The 26,870-nt window shown below is 46.6% G+C and overlaps 2 protein-coding genes across 3 annotated transcripts; both read right to left on the bottom strand.

The window, feature by feature from the left end:
• Positions 1-89: 89 nt before the first annotated feature.
• Positions 90-20,346, bottom strand: FXR2 (FMR1 autosomal homolog 2). 2 transcript variants are annotated; one of them, XM_079798000.1, is made up of 17 exons: positions 19,915-20,346; positions 11,829-11,881; positions 11,377-11,470; positions 10,892-10,963; positions 10,628-10,776; positions 10,070-10,163; positions 8,522-8,638; positions 3,955-4,125; positions 3,679-3,757; positions 3,235-3,344; positions 3,003-3,089; positions 2,475-2,694; positions 2,080-2,277; positions 1,789-1,989; positions 1,607-1,702; positions 1,351-1,454; positions 90-786 (listed from the first exon to the last, which is right to left on the bottom strand). In XM_079798000.1, exons 1-17 carry the CDS (start codon positions 19,993-19,995, stop codon positions 691-693), a joined length of 2,022 nt encoding a protein of 673 aa, XP_079654126.1. In that variant the 5' UTR covers positions 19,996-20,346; the 3' UTR covers positions 90-690. The 2 variants fall into 2 exon arrangements, with proteins under 2 accessions (XP_079654126.1, XP_079654125.1); XM_079797999.1 differs by having other exon boundaries at positions 1,336-1,454.
• Positions 20,347-24,762: 4,416 nt separating this feature from the next.
• On the bottom strand, positions 24,763-26,486 carry SAT2 (spermidine/spermine N1-acetyltransferase family member 2). The gene is made up of 6 exons (XM_079797037.1): positions 26,166-26,486; positions 25,840-25,891; positions 25,625-25,708; positions 25,423-25,524; positions 25,243-25,283; positions 24,763-25,108 (listed from the first exon to the last, which is right to left on the bottom strand). Exons 1-6 carry the CDS (start codon positions 26,229-26,231, stop codon positions 24,941-24,943), a joined length of 513 nt encoding a protein of 170 aa, XP_079653163.1. The 5' UTR covers positions 26,232-26,486; the 3' UTR covers positions 24,763-24,940.
• Positions 26,487-26,870: the final 384 nt, after the last annotated feature.

A 26,870-nucleotide genomic window follows, 5' to 3' on the forward strand; every position in this document is an offset into this window, starting at 1 on the left:
AACAAGGCAAGGGCCAGGGACCAGGACAGATCAGTCTTAGGAAAACAGCTGGACCAAACTGGCACAAGGAAGACACAAGAACCAGAGAGCCGTTTGGATTTTTTAATTCTCTTTTTAAATACTGTACAGTGAAAAATAAATACGCCTTCTCATCCACCAGATAAGGTTGGTCCCCCTTCCCCTGGGGGACCTTGTCACCCCTTTCATACACACCCCTGGTTCTACTCCAAAACCTTCCCCATGCCTCCCACCCACTTATACCCTTACTATCCCCGTCTTCCACAGTGATGAGGCCCCAGAAATCGGGGGTACAGGATGGTAGGAGGGATAGCAGGGGAACCCCCCTGAACTGTCAAATCTGGGTGGGTCAAGAAGCACCCCGCACCAACAGGCGGAGAATGGGGGTGTTCAGAGAGAGATTGGGGCATTAGAGGATAAAGGCACATCCAGTCTGATGGGGAAGGAGAGGCTCCCCTCACCCTGGGGTAGGGTGGACAAGAGGGAGGTGGGTATGACCCTGTTACACACCCTCCACTAGCTCCTGGAGGTTGGGGAGGGGGACCCAAGCTTTTGTGCCACCCCCCTCCCCCCTAGATAAGAGCAGCTCCAGCGCAGGTCAGTCGGGCCTGTGAGGGCCATGGTGTTGGGCAGCAAGCGAGATGGAGAAGGGAGGGATGCAGGCTGGAGGTTTTATGAAACCCCATTCACCAAACTACCCAACTCCAGGGGAACAGAGAGCTCCCCATTCTCTGAGGGGCCCTTAGGAAGCTTGCTGACAGAGTCACCCTGAGGGAAAAGTGGGAAAGAAAATGGAGAGGAAGAAGTGGTCAGTAGAAATTCAGGTAATGACATTCTCTACCATCCTAGCACTCCTGGCATCTGGTGACCCAGGGATTGGTCCTTAAATTAAGTCCCTCTCATTGGGACCCATAAAATATGAAACAAACTTTCCTGGAAACTTTTCAAATTTTCCACTATTCTAAATATAGTGTAAACTCCATCAGACATAGTCTTCTCTGCCATTTAGCAAGAGATTTCTTTGTGCCCTAACCGGTTTTGCTCGGTGGATAGAGCGTCAGCCTGCGGACTCAAGGGTCCCAGGTTCGATTCCGGTCAAGGGCATGTATGTACCTTGGTTGCGGGCACATCCCGAGTAGGGGGTGTGCAGGAGGCAGCTGATGTTTCTCTCTCATCGACATTTCTAACTCTCTCTCCCTCTCCCTTCCTCTCTGAAAAAATCAATAAAATATATTAAAAAAAAAAAAAAGATTTCTTTGTGAAATTTCTTGTGTCCCTTGCCCCTAAAGAACAAAAAAGGGGAGAGGAGTAACTTACATCTTGCTTGCCTACCTTCTTCTGTCCTGAAAGAGAGTCCTCTGAGGGTTTAGTGCGCTCCAGGGTTGGCCGCTGGCGGCTCTGAGACTCTGCTCGGGAGATATAGTCAGCCACAGTCACTGCGGAAGGCAGAGGACCAAGCGTTTCAGAAGGAACCCAGGTATCCAGCCCCTAGATACCCAATGAACCCCAATCCCTGGTTATCATAGGGTAGGAGGCATCCCATTCTCTCAGCTCTAAGGAAGGATGCTGCTACCCAGTGTTAGCTGACCTGGTTGGCGATCTCCACTGACAGAACCATCAGTACGGTTACCACGGTTACGGCGGCGGCGGCTCCTATTTCGACGCTGAGGTCTGGATTCATCTTCTGTGGGGCAGAGGAAAATTCAAATCATGCATCCAAACTCCCATCCCTCAGTTCTTGCCCAGGTCTAATTTTTAAACACCCCTTACCCAGGCCATTTTCTGTCGTGCTAAGCCCATCAGATTCCAGGCCTCCATCCATTATAGTCCTGTCTTCATCAGTGCGCCGGCGGCGGGAGCGGCGGCGCCTGGCACTTGCTGGGGGCGGTTCCCCAGGCTCTGAATCAATTGGAGGCTCTGGTTCAGATGTGTCCAGTAGGCTGTAGGGATTACTGTCTGGATCCTTCAGCACTGGTTAGAAAAGGAAGAATTAGAAAGTCAGGTGCCCACCAACTTTCCCTTTGTCCTACATTAATGAACCCAGCTGTCTGGTACTAGTACCTGAGCTAATAGATGAAGAGTTGTATCTCGAAGTAGGCCGGGGAGCAGGTGGAGGTCCCCTACCCCGGCCCCCAATTGGCCGCCTCCGGCTTTCTTCCCCCCGGGTTGGGGGATCTCGATCTCCTGTCCCAGCTCGGATAGGCTCTTCCCTCTTCTCAGACTCGGTCTCAGAAGCTGTAGATGGGTCTGAGCTGGGGCCTAAAGAACACAGGGAGTTGAATCAAGTCACTCCCCACAATCCCAGGATCCATCACCGTCCCCAAACTGGAAGACTTCTCCTTCTCACTCACCAGTCCCCCAGCCAACCGTCATCTCCATCACCCTTTCCACCCAGACCTTTGCCTCTCCTCACAAGCCCCACCACTGTTCGCCTCCCTCTCCCATATCTTTCTTACCATAGGCAGGACCACCTGTCCTCCGGCCCCGGCCCCGGCCCCCATAGCTGCCCCCATAGGTTCGTGTGGTATGCAGGGAGGAGGAGCTCTCATCCGTGGTATATCCAGCTTTGTCACTGCCTCCGGTGCCCCTCCCACTTCCAGGAGGGCGAAAGCCCAGCCCAATCTGCCGAAGCTGTTCATCAATTTGTAGCCTCTCTAAGCGAAGTTGCTCCACCTCCTGGTTGGGTAAAAAATGCAGGAAGATATGGAAGGAGGAAAAAGTATAAGATCAATAACAGTCTCCTTTCATGCTTCTCTGCCCCAACCATCCCTACATATCTTTACTTTCAGGAATGTAAGAAGGCAGGCATTGGTTAAACAAAAAATATTCTGGGATCCAACCCCACAGCCCCAAATTCCCACCCAGTGGTTTCTATTCTACTCAAGAGAGACAAACCGGGCACAACTCCTAACTTGACCCACCAGCAGTCTTCGCCCCCTTGCTAGACTCAGAGCTTTCCTCTCCCAGGTTTCTAGCTTGGGTACCTGCAGGTAGGAGAGGTGATATTCCAACAGAGCCTGAGCATTGCTGATATTCTCTCGAGTGCCAACAAATATGAAGGGAACCATACCCTGGAAAATAGAGGGAAAGGCAGATGGGTTAGAAGGAGAGCCAAATGGAAATATTAACTCCCTTAGAAACCCTAGCCCTCAGAGAATGGCTTTGTGAGCAATCCCATCTACTTCTGGACACCAATCTCTAGGCAGTTGCCCATACCTCCTCCCTGGGGTTCTTCTTGTCATTATCACCTTCTACTCGAACCCTCACCACACCAGATTTATCCACGATCTCCTGGATTACTTTTCCATTCTTTCCAATCACTTTGCCTGAATGGGTAAAAGAGATTTTAGACCTCTTTTTTTTTTTTAAAGGAGAGAAAGCAGAGTCAAAACAGTTAAGATAAATAGTCATTCAGCTTCTATATGCAGATTTTAATACTCTACTGCGTCTAGTTTCCTATCGAGTTTTCACCGGACAAAAATATTACAATCCCTAGAAATCTGTTCTTCCATTTTTGTCACTCCTGCTATAGATCATTCTGTCCTTGTGAAACTGAAGTCCATAGGGAGGTGCCAAGCCCATAATCACTTTAGAGAATTTCACTTCTGGCCCCCCGCCCCCCACTGTATTCTCTTTTATATATACACACCCCCAACTCACCAACCAGGTTCCTAGGCACTTGCACAGAGTCCTCAGAAAACTCAAGGTAGCTTCGGGCCTGTCGGCATGCCTCAGGAGTCTAAGAGGAGTGGGGAGTCATTACTAAAACAGAGAACTTGGATCTCAAACAATAATCTTTCTGTCACTCTTTGTCTTTGAGAAAATCACTGCCACCAAAGTCAAGGAGGGAGATCAACATGACTCAGGTTTCCTTTCTACTTCACCCTCTCTTCTCTGAATCCCCTAAGAGATCTAGAAAAGTTATCTTTTGCTGACCTCCCCGTAGATGCGGAAAGTACAGGTCTCTTCACCCAACTCAATGGCAGTCACTCCAGGTACTTTTCGGGCCTGCTGGATGTTGGCACCATGAGTCCCAATTGCCAGTCCCATCAGGTCCTCTCGCACTGTGAACTCCTCTTGGAATGCTGCTGCCAACTGCTTACTGGTCTGAAAGGAAAAGGCACTGTAGGAATCATAGTGGTGGAATCTCAGAACACCTGTCCCAGGCACCTGACGCTTTGCATAACTTTAATGAGAAAAAGCATGTGCAAGCAAACCAGAACCACCCCAGAGTCTGCTGCCATCAGAACCTGTGTGGAAAAATCAGGAACTTTAAATTCCACTCCTACCTTCCAAATACCAATGGCTTAGGGGAAAGGGGAGAAAATGAGGGCAGAGTTCGGGCTTGGAGCCACCAAAGTTCTGGATTTAGCTCTACCACTATCTGGTTGTGTGATCCTAAACCAGTGATGGCGAACCTATGACACATGTGTCAGCACTGACACGCGGCCGCATGCCGAGGATGAAACATTTGCTGCTCCTGAGGATGAAACATTTGCGACTAGAGTCTTGGAGTTAGTTTTTTCCTCAAAGTGACACACTACCCGAGTTATGCTAAGTTTTTTGGCTAAGTTTGACACACCAAGCTGAAAAGGTTGCCCATCACTGTCCTAAACAAAACACACACAATGTGCCTCCATTGTGTCATCTGCTAAATGATTACACCTGACCCACCCCATTCCCAGACAATCAAGAAGATTAAAAATAAGACTGGTGAGAAAGAACTTTTCACAAAGTAAATGCAAGTATAAGGAACTATGACTATTACTTAACCAAACTAATATCAATTCCCAAAATAAAACCTGGAAAGTCGAGCAGAAAGCAACAGGTTAAGAAAAGCATAAAAGGAACCTATGGAACACCATACTACTTCACTTCTTAACCAGTCCTTTGTACAAAGACAGGAAGACAGGAAAGATTCTAGAAGAGAGAGTCTTAGGTAAAAAGCACCAAATAGGAAAGATATCTAAAGGGGACATTCCCAAATCACAATCCATGACTTCCTACTTCCAAAATAGATGAGATTGAATTATAGCAAGGATTTACACTAGGCAAGAAGAGAAGTCTGGATAAAATAACTAAGTTGGGTGTTCCAAATAACTTAGGAAGGAAGAGGAAAGGACCTAACTGGATTTATAAGTATCTTCTAGAGAAGTATACTAAGGGTGTTGTATTATTTTATTATCCCTTATATATTCAATATTTTAAGAATAATTAAAAAACAAAAAACAAAACACAAGCCCTGGCCGGTTTGGCTCAGCAGATAGAGCATCGGCCTGCGGACTGAAGGGTCCCAGGTTCGATTCCGGTCAAGGGCATGTACCTTGGTTGCGGGCATATCCCCAGTAGGGGGTGTGCAGGAGGCAGCTGATCGATGTTTCTCTCTCATTGATGTTTCTAACTCTCTATCCCTCTCCCTTCCTCTCTGTAAAAAATCAATAAAATGTATTTAAAAAAATAAAAAAACACAAGATTTCTCAAAACCAAAAGCATGTCCCGATTCTTAAGACCTTGCACCTATGATTAACTTAGCTATCTGGTACACTTTACCATGCAGATCAATACAGCCAAGTCCTAGAGGAGTTAAATATTCTACCTTTGTCACCAGGAAACGTGTTCACTGAGAAATGAAGCAGATGTAGTTTTTATTATCAGGAGGCAATGGTGAATTTTTATTTTTATTTACTTATTTTTAAATATATTTTAATTGATTTTTAGAGAGAGAGAGAGGAAGGGAGAGGGAGAGAGAGACAGAAACATCAATGATGAGAAACAATCATTAATCGGCTGCCTCCTGCATGCCCCCTACTGGGGATCAAGCCTGCAACTCAGGCATGTGCCCTGACAGGGAATCATACCAGCAACCTCTTGGTTCCTGGATCAATGCTCCACTGCTGAGCCACACCGACCAGCCGAATTTTTAACTGCAGTGCCCTGAATAGCATCCCTAGAGAAGTGAAAGATTACCATGATCCAGAATTTGCACAGGCTCAGAGAAAAGCTTCCCAAAAAGACCAGTTTACTTGATAAATGGAAATGCATGTTCAAACATAAACACATACTCTACTCATTTAGAATGGAATAATACCTAAGAAAAGGAAATATAACCATCATAAGATGGTTAGATCTCAAATCTCATAGAAATACAATGGTGGGCAAAAGTAGGTTTACAGTTGCAATACAAATAATACGAATAAACTTTTGCATAGTCACAACTGTAAACCTATTTTGCCCACCCCTGTATTTTAGTCTAACCTCACCGTCACAAATGAAGATAAAAGTTCAGTAAAATAGCCGAAACCGGTTTGGCTCAGTGGATAGAGCGTCGGCCTGCGGACTCAAGGGTCCCGGGTTCGATTCCGGTCAAGGGCATGTACCTTGGTTGCGGGCACATCCCCAGTAGGGGGTGTGCAAGAGGCAGCTGATCGATGTTTCTCTCTCATCGATGTTTCTAGCTCTCTATCCCTCTCTCTTCCTCTCTGTAAAAAATCAATAAAATATATTTAAAAAAAAAAAAAAGTTCAGTAAAATAAGATGATTTGCCAAAGGTCAATTATTTGACAAAGCAAGACTTACGATCCCAAGTTCAGTTGTCTTTCCAGTGTACAAATGGTTCTCAAATATATCCTTCAAAGTGCTTTGGTTCTGAGTTAATTTGAGGGATGCCGGTAGAAGAAAACGCCCCCCCACTGCTCTGATTGATGTTTTATGCACTGTGCTTTCAAGTATATTTCACTTAATCAGAGTCCCATGGCTCAAAAAGAGTTTGTAAACAACTGTACTATAACATGATGGAGCTCTGCCATCTTGAGGCGTCTGGGATAAAATAGCAGATCAGGTATAATGGCCCACAAAGGCCTTCGTCTTTGTGTTCTGTAAACATAAGAGTATGGGTAAAGGATGGGGCAAGAAGGGAGGACAATAATTCTATCCTATCCTATCTAATAAAAGAGTAATATGCAAATTAACCATCACATCGCTACACCCACAAGCCACGCCCACCAGCCAATCAGGAGTGGGTATGCCAATTAATCGAACCAAGATGGCTGCGGCCATGGAGCAAGCAGGAGGCTTGGGTTTCCCTGGCAATGGAGGAATCCAAGCTTTCTGCACACCCTGGCTGGCCCAGACCTCCACTCGAGGCTACAAAGTTTCAATTATAGAAGATAAATAAATCCCAACAAAAATGGTGGCAGCCACAGAGCTGGAGAGAGCAGGAGGCTTGAGTTGCCCCTGACAATGGAGGAAGCCAAGCTTCCAAAGTCCTAGCCTGCCTTGGCCTCCACTCAAGGCTACAAAGTTTCAATTATAGAAGATAAATAAATCCAACAAAAATGGCTGCTGCCATGGAGCAAGCAGGAGGCTTGGCTCCGCTCAAGGCTACAAAGTTTCAATTATAGGTGATAAATAAATCCCAGATACCAGGGCCTCTGCTTGGGTCACTGGGGGCCATGGCCGGCCTGAAAACCACCACAGGCCCCTCGCTCAGGCCGCCCTACACCCCAAGGAAACCCCCACCCTGATCTGGGACACCCTTCAGGGCAAACCAGCTGGCCCCCACCCATGCACCAGGCCTTTAGCCTATCTAATAAAAGAGTAATATGCAAATTGACCATCACTCCAACACAAGATGGCTGCCCCCATATGGTCAAAGATGGCTGCCCCTTGTGGACATAAGATGGCCGCCACAAGATGGCCAGCAGGGGAGGGCAGTTGGGAGGGACCAGGCCTGCAAGGGAGGGCAGTTGGGGGTGATCAAGCCTGCAGGGGAGGGCAGTTAGCGGTGACCAGGCCGGCAGAGGATGGAAGTTGGGGGCGACCGGGCCTGCAAGGAAGGGCAGTTGGCGGGGACCCAGGCCTTCAGGGGAGAGCAGTTGGGGGGTGCCAGGCCTGTAGGGGAGGGCAGTTAGGGGTGACCAGGCCTACAGGGGAGGGCAGTTAGGGGTGACCAGGCCTGCAGGGGACGGCAGTTAGGGGCAATCAGGATGGCAGGGGAGCAGTTAGGCATCAATCAGGCTGGCAGGGGAGTGGTTAGGGGCAATCAGGAAGGCAGGCAGGCGAGCAGTTGGGAGCCAGCAGTCCTGGATTGTGAGAGGGATGTCCGACTGCCTGGTATGACGGGCAGTCAGACATCCCTGAGGGGTCCCAGATTGGAGAGGGTGCAGGATGGGCTGAGGGACACAAACCCCCGTGCACGAATTTCGTGTACCAGGCCTCTAGTCCTATAAAATAAAAGGCTAACACTAACATGCAAATTATCCCCTTGGGAGTTCAACCAACCGGGAGTTTGACCACTTGCTATGATGTGCGCTAACCACCAGGGGGCGGCGCAGAATAAAGGAAGGCCCCAGCCAGCAGCTGGCAGCCAGCAGCTGAGAGAAAGCAGGCCCCGATCGGCCTTGATCACTGGCCAGGACTAGGGACCCAACCTGTGCACGAATTTTGTGCACTGGGCCTCTCTAGTACCAATATAACAGCAGTAAAGAGTAAAGCCAAAATCTACCTCTAGGTGTTTCGTAGCTTCTTCATTTCGAGACATGAGTAGCAGTTTGGTGCGCAGGCTTCGAAAATGCATATCACCCAGCAGGGATGCACGCTTCACAGGGGCTTCTGTGGTTGACTGGGAATAAACCAATGGAAGTCATTAAAATTGACTCTGAAGCCCTAGCTGGTTTGGCTCAGTGGATAGAGCATCGGTCTGTGGACTGAAGGGTCCCAGGTTCAATCTGGTCAAGGGCACATGCCTGGGCTGCAGGCTCGATCCCCAGTAGGGGGCATGCAGGAGGCAGCCAATCAATGACTCTCTCATCATTGATGTTTCTATCTCTCTCCCTCTCCCTTCCTCTCTGAAATCATTAAAAATATATATCTTTTAAAAAATGACTTTGAAGATACACTCGGGGAGAGCCAGCAACTGGGAATCAGGATGTCTGGTCTCTGGACAAGGGTGGGAGTTAAAAAACAAAGCTAGGGAAGAGGAAAATCATTGTCAGCCTCACAAGGGCCTACTCTCTGGGTGCCTAAGGGAAGAGATTTTAGGCAGCAGACACAGGTGTGAACTGTAGTCTATTTTTTAGAGTCTAAAGATACAAGAGAGGGTCCCAGCCTAGACTGCAATATAAAGACCAGGTTAAAAAAAAAATTCGCCCTAGCCAGTTTGGCTCAGTGGATAAAGCATCGGCCTGCGGACCCAAGGGTCTCAGGTTCGATTGCAGTCAAGGGCACGTACCTCGGTTGCAGGCTCCTCCCTGGTTCAGGCCCTGGTCGGGGACGTGCAGGAGGCAACCAATCGATGTGTTTCTCTCACATTGGTATTTCTCTTTGTCTTTCCCTCTTTCTCCTGCTCTCTCTAAAAGTCAATGGAAAAATATCCCCTGGTGAGGATTAAAAAATAAATCAAAAAGTTCAAGGTCTGACATAAGGAAGACTAAGGAAAGGTAGGGCTACCTGGCCCAGCCGGGTGTAGCTCATCGGTTGAGCATCGACCCAGGAACCAAGAGGTCACTGGTTCGATTCCTGGTCAGGGCATATGCCCAGGTTGCGGGCTCGATCCCCAGTGGGGGGCATGCAGGAGGCAGCCAATCAATGATTCTCTGTCATCATTGATGTTTCTATCTCTCTCTCCCTCTCCCTTCCTCTCTGAAATCAATAAAAATATATTTAAAGCCCTAGCCGGTTTGGCTCAGTGGATAGAGGGTCAGCCTTCGGACTGAAGGGTCCCAGGTTCGATTCCCGATCAAGGGCATGTACCTTGGTTGCGGGCACATCCCCAGTAGGGGGTGTGCAGGAGGCAGCTGATCGATGCTTCTCTCTCATCAATGTTTCTGTCTATCCCTCTCCCTTTCTCTCTGTAAAAAATCAATAAATTAAAAAAAAAATATATATATATATATATATATAAAGGTAGGGCTACCTGGACCCACGAAGGTCAGGAGCAATAAAGTCCTCTCTGACAAATAAATATAAGCACATTCTAGCTCCTTCATTTCTACAAAGAGGTTAAAACGGGAGAAGGAAAAACTGCTGAAAGGATTTACACAAATAAACTCACCAGGATGAAAAGCTCACTATTTGTGATGTTGAGAAAGATGCAGTTCGCTCCCAACGCTTTCTTAAACTCTTTATGAACATTTTCATTGGAACAGCTGCAGAGAAAGAGAAAAGTGTTCAGAGGGCAGAGTGTAGAGTGCAGGCAAAGGTTCAAGGGAGCCCTGGTTGGTGTGTTCAATGTTTAGAATGCACCAAAGAGTCGGGCATTTGATTCCCGGTCAAGGGCATATACTTAGGTTACATGTTCATCCCCAGCCCTTCGGGGCATGAGCAGGAGGCAACTAATCGATGTGTCTTGTTTCTCTCTCTCCCTCCCCACCCCTTCACCCTCTCTAAAAAAAAAAAAAAATCAATGGAAAAAATATCCTCAGGTGAGGATTAAAAAAAAGGGGCGGGGGGGCATTTCAAGGGATAAAGAAAAACAAGAACTGGGAGCAAGAAGGGCTCTAGAGGGCCAAGGGAACAATAGACAAGACTGAAACTGGGAGAAATAAGGGCAGAGATGAGGGCTGTAAAGAGGGCTGGGCCCAACACTACTCCCTACATCCCTAACACTTACGCTTCTCTCAGATCCTCAGGAACAGCCATGGTAACCTTGAAGAAGCTGCCTTTGGTTGCAAGGGGATTGGGATTAACTGGCCGAAGCCGTTCCAGGGTTACAATCTCATTGTAAGTGGCATCACAGGCAGCATATTCAATGACATAGAACTGACCAAAGGAAAGAAAGGAGAAGCTGTTGGATGACCTGAGTTTCTACCTCCCACCTTTCTATAACTAAAATATTTGTTTCAGCAGTTCTCCAAGGGCCTTCAGAATCACTCACATCTCCCTTCATCATCCGCACCCGGGCCAGCCACCAGCCACAAGGCTCTTGCTCATTGGCTCGAGAATAAACCTGAAGGGAAGATAAAAATAAAAAAGATACTGAAGACCAATCAAAAACATCAAGAATGGAATAAGCATTAAAATACTTGGGAGGTATCCTTAAACCAAGATAAAAGAAACTGGAGGAAGGAGCTGCTAATTAGAAATCAGAGAGCATTAGAATTTACATGCTGCTATAATAAATGAAAGGTAAATAATCCTCTGCAACTAGGAAACTCCCTGAAAGTTTGGTTGATCACAACAGAGATGGGCAGGGAACTGCTGCATTTCACTGTCCATCGACTACCTGGCTGGATGTAGTAGCTTAGCTTGGGGAGTAAGGAGAGTGAACCAACCAGGAAGGAGCCTAGGATACCGATATCAGGGTAAGGGAGATGCAGTGAGAAAAAGGAATTTAGAAAGGGTGGACTCCATGGACCTTACCTCCACCTCATCCCCTTCTGTGATCTCCTTATTATAGTCAGCTGGAGGTGGTAGCCGCACATCCCCAAAAGGAATTTGTCTCTCACTCTGCCAGCTGCAAATGAAATGGTGATACGAAAGCTATTCAGGCTAATGTGGTTGCCCACTTCTTCAGGATTAGGTTATCACCTCAAATCGCTGGGCAATTTCTACCTTCCCTGGTGATGAGAGGCTAAACCCCAGGCCTTGCTCATAATGGTATCTTCCATCTCTTGCTACCATCTAAATACTGGGTCAAATGCTCCCCTACCCTCACTAAATTTTAGCCCTTTCCTCTTCTGCGATCCATATAAAATTGCCTGCCCAAACCCTTGGCTTTCCCCTACCTATTTGCCTCATGGGATTCAGCCACCCTCTTCTCCACTCTCCTTCTAGGACCTAATATACTAGATTCTCTATTCCCGAGGTCTTACTTGTTTTCAAAGAAGATGGTGACAGAGTCTTCATGGACATCCTTCACAAAGCCCTAGAATAAATTTTAAAACAAAGTTAAAAAAAGAAAATAACAATTTACCACCATCTTAGCCATTAAGGGAACAGAAACATTCAGAGGCCCTTAAAAATATAGTTTTAGATGGGGACACAAGCAATCTAAAGATAGGGCCAGAAAAAAAGCTGTACTGGAGAAAGAATATGAATATTGAGGTAGAGATAAAGGAGTGATATCTGCATGGAAAGAGATGTGGCAAAATCCACAAATAAGATGAGACAGAAAGCAGAGGGAGGCAAATCACTTGCATCAAAACAGCCTGGAAGCCCTGACCCGTGTGGCTCAGTGGACTGCAGACTGAAGGGTCCCGGGTTCGATTCCAGTCAAGGGCATGTACCTTGGTTGCGGGCACGTCCCCAGTGGGGGGTGTGCAGGAGGCAGCTGATCGATGTTTCTCTCTCATTGATGTTTCTGACTCTCTATCCCGCTCCCTTCCTCTCTGTAAAAAATCAATAAAATATATATATTTAAAAAAAAAAAAAAAAAGCCTGGAAGCCCTAGCTGGTTTGGCTCAGTGGATAGAGCATCAGCGGTTCGATTCTGGTAGGTAAAGGGCTTGGATGCAGGCTCCTCCCCGACCTGGGCCCTGGTTGGGGCGTGTGCAGGCGGCAACCAACTGATGTGTTTCTCTCACATTGATGTTTCTGTCTTTTTCTCTCTCCTCCACTCGGCCTAAGAATCAATAGAAAAATATCCTCAGGTGAGGATTAACAAAAATAACCAACAAAAACCAGCCTGGAAACTGGTGGTCTACTATGGCTCCCACAGGGGACTTCCTATCTGTCTGATTTCTGTTGTGCTGAGTAGCTTGCCAGAATTCAATTAAAATACCAACAACATTCAGCAAGGCTAAGAATATCCCATGAGACAGCGTGAGGCTGTCCTGGAACACCTAGAGGACATCAGGATCTGCCAAGGAAAGAGAAGGGTCTAGCTCCCCAATACAGCAAGAGACCTGAGCAAACTTGGTGCCTTGATGCCTGGGGTCCTAAGAGAATAAACAGAACATTGGAAAAGTTAAAAATGATAAACACAATTTACAGAAGAAAAAATTAGAACTTAAGAGATGTGAGATTTCTGAATGCTAGACTATAATACTGCTAAGCATTAGAAAAGGATAATAAAATTTGTAGAAGACCCCAATCTTGAGATCACAATAAGGGAGAACAGGTATGAGTAAATAGCTGGTCTACCTCCTACTATGTCCTCACTGCAGAAGCCAAAGCTACATGTCTGATCCTATGCTCCCAATTTTTCTACCTTCCTATTTTCTTTTTTTTAATTTCTTTATTGATTAAGGTGTCACATATTTGTCCTCATCCCCCCATTCCCATCCCACACCCCTCCCCACGGATGCCCCAACCCCCTGTTGAACTTAACCATTGGTTAGGCTCATATGCATGCACACAAGTCCTTTGGTTGATCTCTCCCCCCTACCCCCACCCTCCCCTATCCTCCCTCTGAGGCCCGATAGTCTGATCGATGCCTCCTTGTTTCTGGTTCTGTTCTTGTTCATCAGTCTATGTTGTTCATCATTTCCCCTAGATGAGCGAGATCATGTGTCACTAGAGATATACTTATATGAATCTACCTTCCTATTTTCACATACTCAAAATTAAGGACTTAATTTTTATAAAGTCCAATTCATCAAATTTTACTTTTATGCCTGAGATTTTGGTTTCATATCTAAGAAATCTTTGTCTAATCCAAGGCCACAAAGGTATATGCCTATGTCTTCTTCTAGAAGTTTTATAGTTTTTATTTTACATTTAGGTCTATCGTCTATTTTGAGTTAAATATTGTATATGATGCAAGATAATTAATAACAAAAGTTCATTTTTTTACTTATAGATACCCAGTTGTTTAAAAGACTATCTTTTCTATAGTGAACTGCCTTTAACTTCTGTAAAAAATCAGGAAATGTGCCCTGGCCAGTTTTGCTCAGTTGGTTGAGCATCATTCCAAGCACTGAGACTCACTGGTTTGATTCCCAGTCAGGCATATGTCCAGGCTGCAGGTTGGATCCCCAGTACAGAGCATACAGGAGGCGAATCAATGTTTCTCTCATTGATGCTTCTATCTCTCTAAACTCAATAAAAAACATTAAAAATTTCTTTAAATAAAAAATAAATCAGGAAATGCAATTAATATATGACAGAAAGTAGATGAGTGATTGGTGGAAGACTTGTGGGAGTGATAGGAAATGTTCATTATCTTGATTCTAGAAATGGTTTATTTTATATCTATCTATCTATCTACACACACTTATATATATATATATATATGTTAAAACCTAACAAATTGTATACTTTAGGTATATGTACTTCACTGTATGCTAATTATACCTCAATAAAGCAATTAAAAAAATTAGAGAGCTCAGCCCTGCTGGACTGGCTCAGTTGGTTGAGGGTCCTCTTGTGCACTGAAAGGTTGCCGGTTTTATTCCTGGTCGGGGCACGTGCTTGGGTTGCGGGTTTGATCCTTGGTCTGGGAATATACAGAAAGCAGCTGATTGATGCTTCTCTCTCTCTCTCTCTCTCTCTCTCTCTCTCTCTCTCTCTCTAGGAGTATACAGAAAGCAGCTGATTGATGCTCCCCCCCCCTCTCCCCCCTCCCCCTTCCCCTCTCTATGCATGTCTTCAGGTAAGGATTTTAAAAAAAAAAAATTAGGGGTTCCAGCTTTGGTGTGACTCAGAGTGTTATCCATGCACTGAAAGGACCTAGGTTCAATTCCCAGTCAAGGCACATACCCAGGTTTCAGGCTGATCAATGTTTCTCTCTCACATCTATGTTTTCCCTTCTTTCTCTCTCTGAAATCAATGAAAATATTGAAATCTGAGGATTAAAAAATATTATTTTCTTAATTAGGGGGTTCAAAAGCTATTCCTGAACTTTGCACCTAGGGATAAAAGATTAGGAGAGAAAACACCAAAAACACACATTGTATCACTCCCACTTCACAGAATTGGTCAATCATAAACACTTATTATATTGCTGTTTCCTTATGGTGGGAAAATCTTAACCTAAAATACCCCCCTGGGGATTGAGCCCTCTACCCGGGCACATGCCTTAACCAGGAATCGAACCAGTGATCTCTTGGTTCCTGGGTCGACACTCAACCGCTGAGCCACACCTGTGGGGCTAAATTTCACTCTTGATATAAGCCATCTTTCTCTTCTTTCAGATTGGATCTTAGTATGGAACCTTACTACTTCCCAAGGCATTAGTACTCCTGGTACTATCTGGCCCCTTCCTTATCCATTCTTTAACTTTCTCTGCCATTCCCTTCCCCAGAAATGTCTTTTCTACTCTTCATTCAGCTCCATCAATGCCCACTCCTACTATTCCCCATTCAAGTCTTCTGAAGCATTTTTATTCCTCACTACTTGCCTGAGTACCTCTTCCTTTTCAGTTCTTCTCTTAGCTCCTTAAGTTTCCTCCTCCATCATCGACTAAAAAAAAATTTTTTTTAAATACTGTATCCCTCTCTAGCCGGTTTGGCTCAATGGATAGAGGGTCGAACTGTGGACTGAAGGGTCCCGGGTTCAATTCCAGTCAAGGGCACATGCCTGGGTTGTGGGCTCCATCCCCAGTAGGGGGCATGCAAGAGGCAGTCGATCAATGATTCTCTCTCATCATTGATGTTTCTCCTCCCTTCCTCTCTGAAAAATCAATAAAAATATATTTTAAAAAAATAATGTATCCCTTGCCTCTTCTTTCCCCCTTTATAAAGATGTGTCTGGATTTCTAGAAACATCAACCAGCCTCTTCAGCTGACTTCATCCAATTCTTTATCCAAAATGTTTTATCTCCAAGCTTTTTTTTTTAAAAAAAAAATATATTTTATTGATTTTTTACAGAGAGGAAGGGAGAGGGATAGAGAGCTAGAAACATTGATGTGAGAGAAACATCGATCAGTTGCCTCCTGCACACCCCCCACTGGGGATGTGCCCGCAACCAAGGTACATGCCCTTGACCGGAATCGAACCTGGGACCCTTCAGTCCGAAGGCCGACACTCTATCCACTGAGCCAAACCGGTTTCGGCTATCTCCAAGCTTTAGAAATAGTTTATAAAGAGTTAGCTATTCTCAAAACATTTTAGGGCTGAGATAAAAGGAGTGGAAGAGCCGAAACCAGTTTGGCTCAGTGGATAGAGCGTCGGTCTGCGGACTGGAAGGTCCCAGGTTCGATTCCGGTCAAGGGCATGTACATTGGTTGCGGGCACATCCCGATGTCTCTCTCTCATCGATGTTTCTAGCTCTCTATCCCTCTCCCTTCCTCTCTGTGAAAAATCAATAAAAAATATATTTTAAAAAAAATTAAAAGGAGTGGAAGAGATAGAAAATTACTTGCCTACCTCTTTTGTAAAGAGATAACCACTCCTAGATATACCTATTCACAAAGTATATGCCTAAAGTTCTAACCCAATTCTTCTCCAACATATCAGAGTTGACCCTCAGGTGGAGGTAGCAATACACCCTGGTTTTTCTAGCTACCATGATCCCCAAAGCAGAAATGTAGAACTCAGAATGGAGTTTTCCCTCACATTACTCAGCAATTCAGCCAAATGTCACTTACTCTATTTCCAGAGTCTTTTTCCTTCAAACATTCTCCAAGTTTTTACCTTATCTCCATTCATATTTCATTCCAGTCTCTGCTCCTTAATTCCACCAACATCACCCTAGTTTTTTCCTCCAAATATACTAGTGGTAGACAGTCAGATCCCAGTTCTGCTTAATGCATGTTCATTGGGAAGATAAGCAGGTGAGTCTCCAAAGGATGACTCAATTCATTGGCTATGGCATATCCTGGCTTTGGTTTATAGGACTAGACAGAAGAAAGAGCCCTAGGTTCTTAGGTACTTTAGTTTCCTCAACATCTAAAGGATATGAAATTGATCTTGCCTTCAACCTATCTTCTAGTCCTGGGCTCTCAAAAGAGAGGGAGTTCTAGCAGAAAAGCAGTAAGGGTCTGGGTAAAAACCATGTGTTGAAGCTAAGAAAATAATGGGAATTAGGATTTCCAGGCAAGGTCAGGAAAGTTGGATGACTGTGCCCTGGAAGGTGAACAGATATTTCATTTAGGAGAGTATAACTGAAAGAGTAAAATACATTAAATTCTGACAGAAAAGAAAGAATTGACAAAAATAACTTAGATCCCAAACCTGACATTTGCAGTTCTTTCATGGTAGATCAAAAATAGGACCAAATTCTGAGAGGAGAAAAGGACCTTCCCAATTTACAGTTCTAGAAGCAATGTACACACTCCTTGACCCACACACTAAAGTGTGCTGAGTCATGAATATTAAATCAGTAGCAAGGTCAGAATGGGTAAGTATATGACACTGAAAACAAGAAAAATTAGACTGAATTTAGGGATTTTTTTGTTGTTTTTAACTAAGGCATGGGGCAGAAAATTCTAAAGTGGCCAGAATAAAAAATCTGCATTACCTGGCTTTGGCTCAACTACAATCTCTACTCCCTGATTCAAGGTATCCTGTCCCCCAATTCACCCAAGTCTATCATTGCCATAGCCACCAAGAGAAAAGGGAAAGATTCAGAAAAGAGATTTTCTGCTGGGTACACATGTAGACAGGGAAACATCCCCCTTCCCAGTTGTCTCACAGTTCATTTGAACTAGATACCAATCTTTCCCAGCTGTGCTTGGTTCCCATGCTTCCTAGAACAAAAGCAAACATCATATCTTGATCTCAGACTCAATTTAAGAATCTAAGAATCTGGGGGTGGGAAAGACCTAGGTAAAAGGACAAGATACTGGGGGAAATGGGGCTAAAATCTTATGAGGAAGGTTAGTTTAACAAAAGTAATGCAAGTTTTGGGGAAAAGAATGAGACAAATGTACTCTCAGAATCAGAAAGGAATTAAGAGATTTTTCCAAAGAAAACAGAAATGCTATGGAGGCAGCCTAGAAGAAAAAGTCCCATGAGTTAGAAAGAATGCAGAAAAAAATGACAGAAGAGATCAGCTGGGAGCTTCCTTCAGACATTGAATAAAGTGGTTCCTGGGGATTATACAGGAATATAGAAATATCAGGATAAAAAGGCAAAGACTTAAAGAGAGAATAAGATAGATAAGTATGGGTACACACAGGCACTGAATATAAAGAAATATGCCCTGGCTGGTGTAGCTCAGTGGTTGAGCATAGACCCATGCAACGAAAGGTTGCTGATTTGGTTCCGGTCAGAGCACATGCCCAGGTTGCAGGCTCCATCCCCTTGTGAGAGGTGTGCAGGAGGCAGCCAATCAATGTTTCGCTCTCACATCAATATTTCTCTCTCTCCCTCTCCCTTCCTCTTTCTCTCAAAATCAATTTTTTTAAATCTTAAAAAAAAGAAATCTGGTGAGGGTAGTAAGAGAGAAACAGATAGGCATTTGGAGTGAGTAAAAAAATGACTACGCTGAACTTATCAATTGAAACTGGGATAGAAACCTTTCATTTCAAGGACAAATAGGAGACCCTTTCCATGGTAAAATATGACTTCACAGGGAAGGAGTTGGAGAAAGTCATTTCCAAGGGCATGAAGGTGGAGAGTTCTATTATGGGATAAAGGCTTAAGTGGAAGTGAAGGAAATGCAGCTCTTTTCACAAGTGATGTTATCAGGAGATATCTCTGCTCTTGCTCCTCAGGGTAAAATAAAAGAATAAGACAGGAATGAAAAGTCTGAGCATAATTCCAAGCATAAAGTCCAAAAAGTTTCAAAATAACAAGTCACACAAAGAAAAATTCCCGAGACAAGAGGAGTCTCTTTCTGGCTTAATCTAAAAGTGAAAAAAATGTCCTAGAAAGTGGATTCAGGACAAAGAAGGTGGTAGTGAAAGAAGTTCTAAAGAACCAAATCCTGGGCAAGGGCAAGGTAGTCCCCTTCTTCAAAAAAAGCTTTATCAGTCCGGCCAGCATGGCTCAGTGTTTGAGCATCGACCTATGAACCAGGAGGTCACGGTTTATTCCCGGTCAGGGCACATGCCCGGGTTGCAGGCTCAATCCCCAGTGCGTGTGCAGGAGGCAGTCAATCAATGATTCTCTCTCATCATTGATGTTTCTATCCCTCTTCCTCTCCCTCCCTCTCTGAAATTAATAAAAAATATATAAAAATAAATATATTTTTTTAAAAGACTACATCAGATTCCCAAATTGGGAGAGTTGGCCATAAGTCTTCTAGAAGTGGAAATCCTTAAGAAGATAAACAGAGAATCCTCACGAATCCCCCCTCTCCTTTACAGATCTTAAATATGAAACTTATGTTCCTCAAGATGAAGAAACTATGTGAATGATTTAAATGTATCTGAGATCAAAGTGAGAGAATAAAGACAAATCCATCCTTAGCTTAGAATGACAGACCAGCTAGCTTTAGGATAAAGGGGTGGGGTGACTGTCTTGCGAAAAGATGCCACCTTCTGGCTAAGAGGCAACTTGACTGGTACAATCCACAGTTCCTGAGGTCAAAGATACCAAATGTCACAGACTTTGACGATCTATCCTTGGGTCGGGAACAGAAATATATGATGAAAGTGGGGTGCCTTCCAGCGCCAGTAGGTAAAGGCCTCTGGAGGAAGGTAAACGGATATAATGTAGAACGGCCTTCCCAAGGGGGTTACAGAATAAAGAGAATTCTCCATGTGCTTGGAGTGTGGGGAAAATGTGATTAAAGTCTAAGACATGTCTTCTACTAGGAAACAGGAAAAGTCCATCAATACTGGGTAAATGGGGACTGGGGGGGGGGGGGGGGTGGGAGGGCTAATCCAAGCACAAAAATGTCCTCAGGTTCATTCTCTCTCAGATGGGGTGAAAGCAGGTGTGAGAGAATGGCCAAACACAAGAGGATGGGGATAAAGTTGCAGAGGTCTCCCCAGGAGGGCTGCGGGTGGGAGCGTGGGTCTCAGGTTCTAAGGACTCCGCTCCAGAAGCTCGGTCCCGCCCCACGCTCCCTCGCTCAGGCCGGAGGGTGGGGGCTGAAGGAAGGTGTCCCGGGCCGGTGCGCCGTCTCACCTTGTAGAAGGCCCCGTTGGAGCCGCGCACCTCGACGGGCAGTCCTGGTTCCACATCTCCCCCAGAGGCCAGGCTGCCCATGGCGCCGCTGCCGCCTCCGACTCCCCCGACGACGGCTGCAGCAGCGGTCTGAGTACGGGCCGGGCCAGGCCCCCGGCGTTTCCCCGGAGGAGGAGCTGGAGGGGGAGCCGCGGGGGGCGGGAGCCGGGCCGGCCCCACGGCGGCCCTGCCACAGCCAACGAGCAGGGGGCCGGGGCCGGGCCGCTCCCGGTCCGCCGCCACCGCCTTGGTCTCCGCCACCGTGAGAGAGACGGCCGCCGCCGCCGCTGCCTTCGTCACCTCAGCTTCCGCCCGCCGCCACCCCCGCTGCTGCCTCTGTCGCGGGACCCGCTTCTGCCGCTGCCGCTCCACGGCCTCCACCTCCCCCTGCCACCGCCGCCCACTGCGCAGGCGCGCGGGGCACCCGCCCGCCGCGCGCGGGGCCCTAAGGGCTACGGCGCAGGCGTCAAGGCTGGCGACTCAGCTCGCGCTCACCAGCGCCTCAGAGATACCACACTCCCTTTGGCTCTCTCACGCCCCCTCTCGGTCCCTTACTTGCGCTTGCGCAGAAGGAGATTGGCGCTCTTTCTTCGCAATCCCACCACTCGAACACCCCCATATCTTCCTTTCCCCGCCCCACAACACTGAGAACTAACCAATCATGGGGAGGGAGGGGCCACGCTCACTCAATTGGATTGGATTCCTGCTGCTCTGGCCAGACCACACCCACTTCACTGTGAGCTCCAACAGGCTGGGACGTATTAGGGATGCGCATGCGTTTGAGTGGCTGCTTGGTCACTTGCCCCACCTTTGTCTTTCTTGGTGCGCACGCTCCAAAGCAAAAAAAGAGGAGGAGTCGAAAAGCAAAAATAAATAAATAAATAAATGTCCCACGCGCATGCCCTGAGCTTTACATACACATCGACTCTTTTGAGTTTCAATAACTGTGCAAGCGACGTTCTTGCCTTGAGAAGATTCTGATCCTACATGTAATGAAAGGTTAAAGAATAATTTCAAAACAAACCCGAAAAGCGAATGCCACCTAGCTCAGTACAAGATGTGATAAATTTAAATGCTGAGGAACTTCAAAACAGAAAGCATTGTCATGAAATAAGGATAGAAGAGAGAACATTTCCGATCCTTGAATTAGGAAATTTAGATAAAAGTGGATAAAATAGCACAGAAATTAGAATCGTGTTGTGCATTTAATCACTTACCAAATGTTTATTAAGCCCACACTGTGTTCCAATCACGGTGCTAAATGCTAGGGATACAAAGACAAGGTGTGGTCCCTGATCTCAAGGAATTTATATACTGGGGACGTGATAGAGAATAAAGGCTCAGTATAGAGGGAATCCCAAGGAGACAAAGGTCATTGTTATTCAGAGTGATCTGGAAAGGCCACTGCCCTGGAGGTGATGCAGATTGAGATGAGGGTTCAGTTGAAGTTTGTTAGAGAAGAAGCACAGTAAGAATATTGTGGAATACACTGGTGCAGAGAAGCAGAAGGAGCCTGTCCTTTGGGGAATGGCAACTAATTCAAATAGTATTGGCTTAAACTAAGGAGCTGCAAACAGTTTGATTGTGAAGGATTTCAGGTCAGTTTATGAAGAATGGCTTTTACTTTCTCAGTAATGGAGAGCCACTGAAAGATTTTAAGCCACATACATTTTATAACTGTGGAAGACAGATTGAAGAGTAAGAGTGGTCCTGAAGGTGGTGAGACCTGTAAGGAGCCATTGCAGGTGAGAAAGATGCTGAGGACCTACATGGATGAGGGGTACAGGTTGATTTGAGCCTGTTAAATGTGCAGTAGAGTCAACAAGAATTGGTAATGAAGGTGGGGTGGAATGAAGTCAGAGCCAGTGAAGAAGTGGAACACAGGACAACTACCAGATTTCTACTTTGGGTTAGCGTGTGACCGGCAATGCCAGTCATTGAAGAGAAAACACAGGAAACAAAGGTTTGCAGGGTCCCGGCCCATGTGGCTCAGTGGTTGAACATTGACCCATGAACCAGAAGGTCATGGTTCCATTCCCCATCACAGCACATGCCTGGGTTTCAGGCTCTATTCCCAGTAGGGGGAATGCAGGAGGCAACCAATCGATGATGTTTCTACCTCTCTATCCTTCTCCTTTCCTCTCTCTGAAATCAATAAAATATATTTTTTTTAATTAAAAAAAAACAAAAACTTAGCCCTAAGCTGGTTTGGCTCAGTGGGCAGAGCGTCGGCCTGTGGACTGGAGGTTCGATTCCAGTCAAGAGCACATACCCGGGTTGTGGGCTCGATCCCCAGTAGGAGGTGGGCAGGAGGCAGCAAGTCAATGATTCTCTCATCACTGATGCTTCTCTCTCTCCCTTTCTCTCTAAAATCAATAAAAATATATTTTAAAAATATTTTTTAAAAATTGGGGACCTTGAAGTGTTCTCTTTGACTGAATCATATTTTTGTTCTTGTTAATCCTCACCGATGATATTTTTTCCCATTGATTTTTAGAGTGAAAGGGATGGGGAGAGACAGAGAGAAACATCAATGTGAGAAACGATTGGTTGCCTCCAGACCCAGGGATTGAGTCTGCAACTGAGGTACACGCCCTTTACCAGAATTGAACCCATGACTGATGCTCTATCCACTGAGAAGGGAGAGGGAGAAATAGAAACATCAATGATGAGAGAATCATTGATCGGCTGTCTCCTGCACGCCCCCTCTGAGGATTGAGCCCACAACCAACATGTGCCCCTGATGAGAATTGAACCTGGGACCCTTCAGTCCGAAGGGTGATGCTCTATCCACTGAGCCAAACCAGCTAGGGCTAAATTGTATATTTTTATTCAATTTTTTTTTCATTTTACTGATTTCAGAGCGGAAGGGAGAGGGAGATAGAAACATCAAAGATGAGAGAGAATTATTGATTAGTTGCGCCTCCTGCATGCCCCCTGCTGGGGATCAAGCCCACAACCCAGGCATGTGCCCTTGACTGGGAATCGAACCTGGGACCCCTCAGTCCACAGCCAACGCTTTATCCACTGAGCCAAACCAGCTAGGGCTCATTTGAATTTTTAAAGATGGATCTTCAACTCTCTAGACATCCAGAGATTCTGTTTCTTACAATTTACACATTTAAGTGATCTGCTTGTTCCTTTCAGTGTCTAAATTATGACCATTTAACCGACTGTTCATCCGAAGAGAATAATATGCCACCATGGAAAGTGATGATGGATGAGCATGGGAAGATGCTCCTAATATATTAAATGAAAAAAGTTTGCAAAAAGAGTATGCTCTCCTAAATCCCTACACACTTAATTATATTTTTATTAATTAATCATTTAATTTTTATTAATTTATTTTTATTTTTATTAATCCTCACCCGAAGGTATTTTTCTATTGATTCTCAGAGAGAGTGGAAGAGAGGGAAAAACAGAAATATCGATACGAGAGAAACACATTGGTTGCCTCCATGTTCCCTGACCAGGGGGCTGGGGAAGAGCCTGCAACTGAGGTGTGTGCCCTTGACTGGAATTGAACCTGGGACCCTTTGGTCCACAGGCCAATGCTCTATCCACTGAGCCAAACCTTCTAGGGTTGTATATATGTACATTTTTAAAAATCTGGCAGGTAGCTTGGTTGGTAAATCATCGCCCTGATAGGCCAAGGCAGGTTCAGATCCCAAGTAGGACACATACAAGAAGCAACCAATAAATTCATAAATAAGTGATACAACAAATCGAGTTTCATTCCCTCTCTCTCCTTTCTCTCTTCTCAAATAATAATAAAATTGTTTTTAATCTGAAGAATTGATACCAAAGGGTTAATATTGTTAGGTAAGTTAGAATATGGATTCTATTATTTTATATTTACATTCCAATTTTTCTACAACAAACCTCCATTACTTGTGTAATACAGTATTATGAAAGTAGGATATGAGCTCATTCATTCCCCTCCATGAATCCTAAAGGTTTGTTTTGGTTTTGCTAAACTGAAAATAAAGGCTTTGTGACTTTTTTTTCCCCCCACCTCTAATCCTCATCTGAGGACATGCACATGCTTAGAGAAAGGGAGAGCAAGAACAAAGATTGGCTGTCCTCCGAACACTCTCGGACCAGGGATCAAACCGAAACTCAGGTACGTGCCCTGACCAGGGAATCTAATAGGCAACCTTTAGGTGCACGGGATGACGCTCCAACCAACTGAGCTACTCCGGCCAGGTGCTTTGTGACTATTGAAAAAGAAAGAGCACTAGCTAGCTAAATTGATTTTTAAAATGTAGGACAACTGGCCGCCGGGTAGTTCAATTGGTTAGAACAATATACCAAGATTGCAGGCTCGATCCCCAGTCAGGGCACAGACAACCATCAATCAATGAATGCAAAAATAAGTGGAACAGCAAATGGATGTTTCTCTCTTCCCCTAAATAAATAAATAAAAATTCAGTTAGGGGAAGTGGGTCTTCCCAGTGCCCCTGAAATGCCACCACCAGGTGGCAGCCTGCTCCCTGGACCTGCCTCAGTCTTGGATCTCACGCAGCTCATCCAGACTTTGGAGGCCTTTGTCTGGGTCCCCAATGTGACCAATAAGCCTGATATGCCAAGCTGGCCCCGGCTCTTCTTTTCTCTACATTCCACAGGCCCAGAGCCAAGAAATCTGGCCCACTGATGGTGCAAGTCCTCTTGGTCCCACTTTTACCCCCAGGAGCAACATCCACTAACCAGAATGCCAAGGAAAAGTCATCAAGTGGCTGAAGCACACCAAGTCAACAACTCCTCTACTCAACGCATCAAGACATAGTAATTATCATTTATTTTTCAGCCTCAGTAAGGAGGTGGGAAGACCTTCCCCTCCGTTCTGGCTCTTTATGTGCTTTGGGAATATTCACCCCTAGCTCTTCTTTCCTTCAGGAAGGCCTTTGGCAGTGGAGATATTCCTAGAGTGCCTGAACTGGGGGGGAAGGAGAAGCTCACATAGAGCCAGATCCCCGGGGGGATGACGTCACTTTCCTGCCAACTTCCTCATCACCTCTCCTTCGAAGCGAAAGGAGTGCCAGCCCTCAGCTTCAGTCAGGTCTTGGGCTCCTAGGGCCTTGTACAAGTCCATGGCCCTCTTGTTCCAGTCCAGGACGGACAGGCGGAACTGGGAACAGCCCTTGTCCAAGGCCACCTGTGGGAAAAGACATCACTGACTTTCCCGGGAAAGGCTTTCTCACGCTCCATTCAAGCTGAGGGCCTCCCATCCACCTTTGCCTTTCCAGGGCCCCTGGCCTGTAGCCTCCTCCTCCTCTTCCTCCTCCTCACCTCAGCCACCTTTTTGATTATTTTGGAACCAATCCCCTGACCTGACACGGGAGGAAGAAGACAAAAAGAGGGATTGTGTGAGTTGAAGGGGATCAGAAAAGGCCATAGGTTGAGATTAGATGGTGGTCAGGTCCATAGGTTTGCTTTCCCCCCACCCCAGCCTGGGCCTCTGCCCTGTACCCTGGTATTCCGGCTTCACATAGATGTCTTCCAGGTAAACGTTACGCCCCTTCCAAGTGCTGTAGATGAAGTAGTATAGCCCATAGCCCACCACACAGGGCTCTGAAAAAGAGAGTGAAGAGAGGTCAGGGCACTGGGTGCCGTGGGAGACCCCCCTGAGGCTGATGGAGAGGAGGCCTCTGAGGTGGAGGTGTGTCCTTACCCTGTGACTCCCCCGGGCCGGGAAGGCTCTCTGCTACCAAACAGTGATAGAAAGGATTCTCTCCAAAGCCATCTGCCCTCAAGTCTGCACCGATCGCAATGGTGACAAAGAGAGAAAAAGGGCCTGGGTGTGTGCCCAGCCTGGAGCTAATGCCCGGGGAACCCGCCCCTCACTTCCTCCCAGCCCCCGTCAGGACCCAGGTGCTGAGCCCCAACCTTCTTCACCGATCTTCACCTGATCCGAGAGTTTCTCAAACTCAGCTAGTTCCTAAGGCGAGGGGACAAAGACCGGATCAGCGCGGGAGGGCCCCGCTGCTCCGCGAGAAGGACCCCCGGGCGCGCTCCTCCCGCCCCCCCTGCCCCCCGCCCCCGGCTTCCACCCACCCCACCCCGGCTCTCACCTCCTCCCCCAACTCCCACCTCCTCCCTCCCCTTCCTCCCAAACCTCTCCCGCAGCTCCCACCTCCTCCGCACCCCCTCCGCCCCTCCAGCCCGAGGCTGGACCCTCTCTGAGACCCCGGTTTCTGGCTCGCAGACTTAACCCGAATCAGCCTCAGAATATTTCCACAGTCTCCCTCCTTGGCCTCTCGGATCTGCACGAAAACCATCCCGATCCCCACCGTCTGGAACCGAAGTCCAGGACCCCCACTTCCGTTCTGCAGGGCCCCGAGAAGGGCAACTGGGACCCTTTAAAGGGTCTACAAATTCGGGTCCCGGGAAGCCGGGGGAGCGAGGTGGTCGCGGGGGCCGCGAGCTGGGAAGCAGAAACCGGATTCCGGTTACGGGGGGTCGAGGGAGTGGCCGGGCGGAGCGGTCTAAAAGCTGCTAGGTAGCCCCTAAATTCTGCCCCGCAGGCGCGCACCCGCCAGCCAATCAGCTTGTAGAGCCGGCACGGCCCCGCCCCCCAGCCCTGCTCCCCTCGGCGGGGTCTCGTGACCGGGCGCGGGGGCCGGGGTCAAGGTCCGGCTGCCAGAGCCTCCCTCGCTGTTGACACGGGCTGTCCCGTCCGGCATGGGAGTAATCCCACGGCTGAACTGCAGCGGGCCGTGACTACCCCTATACCCTCCCCCGAGCAAGCCCACTCAGACCCTGGGTGAGGCCTACGACTCCCAGCTCTGAAAGCTGTTAACTATGGCTCCAGGGTGGCTTTTCTGAGGCCATTTGTATTTTTAAATGGGTCAGGGAAAGGGTGATGAATTTCTGTTGGGAGATGGTTAGGCCTTGTAACAAGTGAATAAAAGAAGATA

Source organism: Cnephaeus nilssonii (genome assembly GCF_951640355.1).
Source record: "Cnephaeus nilssonii genome assembly, chromosome: 19".
NCBI classification, from domain to species: Eukaryota; Metazoa; Chordata; class Mammalia; order Chiroptera; family Vespertilionidae; genus Cnephaeus; species Cnephaeus nilssonii.

Bases quoted from the DNA above. Each gene is read 5' to 3' on its own strand.
- FXR2 (XM_079797999.1), bottom strand. From the start codon at position 19,995: ATGGGCAGCCTGGCCTCTGGGGGAGATGTGGAACCAGGACTGCCCGTC. The intron at 2,278-2,474 runs GTAAGAAAGATA...TGTGTTCTTTAG, and splicing joins GACAGGTGGTCCTGCCTATG to GCCCCAGCTCAGACCCATCT. The intron at 1,455-1,606 runs GTCAGCTAACAC...TGCCTTCCGCAG, and splicing joins CAGTGGAGATCGCCAACCAG to TGACTGTGGCTGACTATATC.
- SAT2 (XM_079797037.1), bottom strand. From the start codon at position 26,231: ATGGTTTTCGTGCAGATCCGAGAGGCCAAGGAGGGAGACTGTGGAAAT. The intron at 25,892-26,165 runs GTTAAGTCTGCG...CCCTCGCCTTAG, and splicing joins ATATTCTGAGGCTGATTCGG to GAACTAGCTGAGTTTGAGAA. The intron at 25,709-25,839 runs GTTGGGGCTCAG...CGATCGGTGCAG, and splicing joins GGTGAAGATCGGTGAAGAAG to ACTTGAGGGCAGATGGCTTT.